The sequence below is a fragment of the Anomaloglossus baeobatrachus genome, chromosome 3 (assembly GCF_048569485.1).
Source record: "Anomaloglossus baeobatrachus isolate aAnoBae1 chromosome 3, aAnoBae1.hap1, whole genome shotgun sequence".
NCBI lineage: Eukaryota > Metazoa > Chordata > Amphibia > Anura > Aromobatidae > Anomaloglossus > Anomaloglossus baeobatrachus.
In genome coordinates, this window is record NC_134355.1 from 700507232 (window position 1) to 700513231 (window position 6000).

The following is a 6000-nucleotide window of genomic DNA, read 5'->3' on the forward strand; positions in this document are numbered from 1 at the left end:
ATCCCATAGCAGCTCTATGGGGCCTTGTTGACACTTATGGCTGAGCAGTTCTTTATTGTGTACTATGATTTTATGAAATCCTGTTCATGATATTTTTTTTTAAAAAAAAGTGATTTTGGTGCAGAAATGGTGACGCTTTTCTGTTTGCCATGTGCTGCTTATGTAGCTCGAGCTTGATGCTGTAAATTCTTGCTCCATAAATTATTATGCGTAACCCCCCTTTTTAAAGCTCTCCGAGTACCCCAAACTTATTTGTCACAGACCCGATTAGTTACATGTCAAATTCACAGTATGAGGAGGTTTTTACTGCAGACTTTTAGTCCAAAGCCTGGAATAATTGAAACAGAAAACTGTGGGCACTTCTTATATGGCTTTGTAAATGACGATACTGCTTCTTGTCGACTAACTCATGTAGCTGTCATAGAGTGTCACAGAGATATCACCTAATTACAATATCTTGTAGATTCTTTTATGATTTTTCGCCGACCATTTTGCAACAAAAAAATTGGCAGCATAACATCAAACATAAACCTACCATGATGCTGGCAGCAAAAAACCACAAGAGCCCAGTGACCTAAAATCACGGTCCTCTGGTCCTTGCTCTGGAGTCTGATGTTAGATTATGATGTGTTTTCCAACTGTTTTTCTTAGTTTGTCAGTAATTGCATTTTTTTTTGTACATTAATTTTTAGTTTGTATTTCTTTTTGTATGTTAAATATATTAATAAGATGTATAATTGCTACATTTATAATATTAAAATTAATGTTCTGTTCTTGGCAGATGATTGGACGAGGAGCTCAGAGGCCTATGTGATATCTTCAGATTTTAAAGCAGATAACAGTGGATTCACTCAAGATACATATGAAGAGCATGCCATTCTCCCAGATATCCCTGCAGCCATTCTCAGCACAGATTTGTCATCTGAGCCTTGTAATGAGGTCTTATCTCCTGATTCATTACAATCTCTTTTGGAAAATAATCACAGGAGAGCACACACAGGGCAGAAGCCATACTCATGTTCAGATTGTGGCAAATGTTTTGCCTTAAAAACCACTCTCCTGGTACATCAAATAAGCCACACAGGGGAGAAGACATATTTGTGTTCAGAATGTGGGAAAAGTTTTACTCTTAAATCACATCTTGTTGCACATGAGAGAATTCACAGAGCAGAGAAGCCATATTCATGCACAGAATGTTGGAAATGGTTTACTGTGAAATCAAGTCTTATTCGACATTGGAGAAGTCACACAGGAGAGAAGTCGTATTCATGTTCAGAATGTGGGAAATGTTTTACTCTAGAATCAAATCTTGCTGCACATGAGAAAAGTCACACAGGGGAAAAGCCATATTCATGTTCAGAATGTGGGAAATGTTTTACTCTAGAATCAAATCTTGCTGCACATGAGAAAAGTCACACAGAGGAAAAGCCATATTCATGTTCAGAATGTGGGAAATGTTTTACTCTAGAATCAAATCTTGCTGCACATGAGAAAAGTCACTCAGGGGAGAAGCCGTATTCATGTTCAGAATGTGGGAAATGTTTTACTCTGGAATCAGATCTTGCTGCACATGAGAGTAGTCACACAGAGGAAAAAACGTTTTCATGTTCAGAATGTGGGAAATGTTTTACTCTGGAATCAGATCTTGTTACACATCAGAGAACTCACACAGGGGACAAGCCGTATTCATGTTCAGAATGTGGGAAATGTTTTACTCTGGAATCAAATCTTGTTACACATCAGAGAACTCACACAGGGGACAAGCCGTATTCATGTACAGAATGTGGGAAATGTTTTACTCTGGAATCAAATCTTGTAAAACATCAGAAAACTCACACAGAAGAGAAGCCATATTCATGTTCAGAATGTGGGAAATGTTTTACTCTGAAGGCAAGTCTTGTAGCACATCAGAAAATTCACACAGGAGAAAAGTTGTATTCCTGTTCAGAATGTTGGAAATGGTTTACTATCAAATCAAGTCTTATCAGACATCAAAGACTTCATACAGGAGCAAAGCCATTTTCATGCTCGGAATGTGGGAAATGTTTTAGTTTGAAATCAAATCTTGTTGCACATCAGAGAAGTCACACAGGGGAAAAGTCTTATTCATGTTCAGAATGTGGGAACCGTTTTACTGTGAAATCAAGTCTTGTTAGACATCAGAAAAGTCACACAGGAGAGAGACCATATTCATGTTCCGAATGTGGGAAATGTTTTACTGTGAAATCAAGCCTTGTTACACACGTGAGAACACACACACAAGAAAACTCACAAAAAAGAATCGATTTGAATATCCAGAATGAGGAAAACATTCATGTGCAGAATATGGAAACTGCTTTACAGGGAAATTACATCTTGTCTGACATGAAAGAATTTACACAGTAGAGAAGGTGAATTCATTGTTAGCATACAGTATGAGCAAACGTTTTAGACAGGTGTATAAGAAATGCTGCACAGTAAGACGCTTTCAAAAATAGAAATTTTAGGGCATTGTGCACATGTTGCATTTTTATCGTGTTTTATTTATGCATTTTTGAGTGCAGATTTGTCACAAATCCTGAAGGGAATCCTGATTCCAGCAATGAAGTGTCATGAACGCATTGCTTATTTCTGACTTGCAGATTTGGTGCAGAAAATAATTTTCTATTAGCATTTTTGAAATGTTTTTTTCACCCATTCACTTCAATGAATTCTGTCAAAAACACTATAAAAACGCAAGTATAAAAGGATTGCTACATATTTTCTGCGCTTTTGCTTGCAATTTTTCGTATACGATTTTAAACAGCAGTGAATGCTATAGTTAGATAATGAAACCTATTTGGAGTGTAAATATGAGTGTCAAATGCCCCCCTGGGTGTCCCAGAGACATATTAATTTGTTAACTATGCTCCTGCATTGATTACAGGTGTATTAAATATATTATAATGGTTACGTGTGATTGATATTTGATTTTGCACCTCAGTCTGCTTGATTGTTTGCACTGGCTTAGTTCTCTTTGTGAGACTCCCATACTTTCACAACTTGGAGCCATTATTCACACACACCCTGTTTACGTCTGTTTTTATATATACACTGGAGATCAAAATTAGAGAATAACACACAATATCCTAAATATTGTGGTCATTGTGTTGTCCTATGGGATTATATCCTAACATGATGAAACTTGCAGTATTTTAAGCTTATTTCATAAATTGAATTTATTCTAAAATAAATTAGATCAATGAAAAAGAACACGGATCACAATTAGAGAACACTTTAACCTCCCTGCAAGTTATTGGTGTTAATCTGGCGCCTGGTGCTAATGTCCTTAATTATCTAACAAACCCTATGTAACTGGCAGCTTGACTTCCCAGTTTGCACTGACTTTGCCGTTCCAAAGTGACTGAAACCCTCCAGCAGTAGGTTGTCCAGATGAAGGCCAAATGGGTGACCCTATCATCCATAGCAAGAGAAGTTGGTTCTTCCAAGTCTGTGATTTTGAGAATGTTGCAGCTTTACAACATCACAAACTCTTTCAAGTCTCCCAAGAAGGCTGGTCGCCCTCGAAAGACAGATGCAAGAGAGGACCGGATAATGTGGAGACGCTCCATAGAGAGGACAGGATAATGCGGAAAATCTCCATGGGTAATCGCTTCCACACTGCAGCTGGAATTGCTCGGCAGTTCAGCACTGAACAGGGTAAGGATTGGTCTCGTCATACAGTGTCACAACGTGTAAGAGCATTTGGACTGAAAGCCCACTCTGCAGTGACCAAACATCTCATTAGCAGAAAGAATCACAAGGCTAGACTAACCCCTGGTAAGGAGTATGTTGTGTGGCAGGAGAGAAGTGTACACAGTTAGTTTTAGTGATGAAAGCAAGTTTAATCTATTTGGGTCTGTTAGGAAACATTATGCTCATCCACAAACTGGGGAAAGACTGAACCTAAAGTGTGTTAAGAAGTCAGTGAAAGGTGGTGGAAGGGTCATGGTTTGGGGAATGTTTTCTGCAGCAGGAGTTGGATCTCATACAGCTAGATGGGAGAGTGATACAAGTGTGGATCAGAACCTTCTACACAAAACTTGGCTCCTTACTTGTGTCCATCACTCAATCAGCAAAAATTTTTATGTAGGACAATGGCCCCTGTCACACAGCAAAACGGGAAAAGCAGCTCCTGGAAACAATGAAATGGCCACAGCCCAGAGTCCTGATCTAAACCCAATAGAAAACCTCTGGAAAATTCTTGGTGACAAAGTTATGGCCAAGAAACCCACAACAGTCAAAGAACTGGAAGAGACTGGAAGAAGAGTGGGCCAAAATTCCCCCAGAGCAGTGTGAGAGACTAGTGATGTCCTGTGGACGCAGATGTGCTGAAGTCATTCACAGCGACGGCCGGTGCACGTCCTACTGATTGTGACTGTTGTTACCTGCAGAATATTTACTGACCATCTCTCTACAGTCATTGCTGCTCTCTAATTATCAGCATCACGTTTTGGGCAAAATAAAGGGTTTTATGGTGATAAACTTTGGATCTTTTGTAAAACCCTGTTCTAGTGGCATGGTGCCCCCCTTACCCTGCTGTAGTAGCATGGTGCACCCCTTACCCTGCTCTAGTGGCATGGTGCACCCCTTACCCTGTTATAATGGCACAGTGCTCCCCTTACCCTGCTCTAGTGGCATGGTGCGCCCCTTACCCTGTTCCAGTGGCATGGTGCACCCCTTACCCTGCTCTAGTAGCATAGTGCACCCCTTACCCTGCTCTAGTAGCATGGTGCACCCCTTACCCTGCTCTAGTGGCACGGTGCGCCACTTACCCTGTTCCAGTGACATGGTGCACCCCTTACCCTGCTCTAGTAGCATGGTGCACCCCTTACCCTGCTCTAGTAGCATGGTGCACCCCTTACCCTGCTCTAGTGGCACGGTGCACACCTTACCCTGCTCTAGTGGCATGGTGCACCCCTTACCCTGCTCTAGTAGCATAGTGCACCCCTTACCCTGCTCTAGTAGCATGGTGCACCCCTTACCCTGCTCTAGTGGCACGGTGCGCCACTTACCCTGTTCCAGTGACATGGTGCACCCCTTACCCTGCTCTAGTAGCATGGTGCACCCCTTACCCTGCTCTAGTAGCATGGTGCACCCCTTACCCTGCTCTAGTGGCACGGTGCACACCTTACCCTGCTCTAGTGGCATGGTGCACCCCTTACCCTGCTCTAGTGGCATGGTGCACCCCTTACCCTGCTCTAGTGGCACGGTGCACCCCTTACCCTGCTCTAGTGTCATGGTGCACCCCTTACCCTGTTCCAGTGGCACGGTGCACCCCTTACCCTGCTCTAGTGGCATGGTGCACCCCTTACCTTGCTCTAGTGGCATGGTGCACCCCTTACCCTGCTCTAGTGGCACGGTGCAACCCTTACAAAAAATTGGAACATGTTCATCAATGGATAGTACATTATTTCTGAAAAAAGCAAGTGATCAGACATTGTTCTCTAATTTTGATCTTCCGTATACATGTTTACTTAGTGACCCTGTGCATCACACTACCAATCCTTATGTAAATGTTATTTATACCACCAATGTAGTGGTTTGATTTAGACAACAATGGTTTTATTTTGTGCCCTGGGTCTGGTGTTTTCATCCTACACATTCCCCTAATTTCTCTTTTTAAATGGTTTTAATATGTATATCCCTTTGAATTTATGTATCAATAAAGGATTCTTACATTACTCAATGGAGAAGACTTATTTTATTTCTGTCGGATCTATAGAGCTAGATAATAGAAAAATAGAGGGAGCGACAGACACATAATAAAATTGCACCCTGTGGAGCTTATTGGACAGCTTTTTATGATGAAATTAATAAAAAGAAAAAAAATGTGAGGTACTCCCTATTTTTGATAACAAGCAAAGGTAAAACAGACAGCTGGGAGCTGGTATTATCAGACTGGGAGGGTCCATAGTTATTGGACACTTCCTAGCCTACAAATAGCAGCCTGCAGCAGGGTTGCTCTTCCCAATTGCCCTG

The 6000-nt window shown here is 41.4% G+C and overlaps 1 protein-coding gene across 1 annotated transcript in view; it reads left to right on the top strand.

The window, feature by feature from the left end:
* The window catches only part of LOC142297103 (uncharacterized), a 67174-nt gene extending 61513 nt beyond the window's left edge, over window positions 1–5661 (top strand). The window contains exon 6 of the mRNA XM_075341364.1: window positions 782–5661. Within this exon, the coding sequence (XP_075197479.1) occupies window positions 782–2385 (1604 nt within the window). The 3' untranslated portion in view covers window positions 2386–5661. The remainder of the gene's footprint in view (window positions 1–781) is intronic.
* The last annotated feature ends 339 nt before the right edge of the window (window positions 5662–6000 follow it).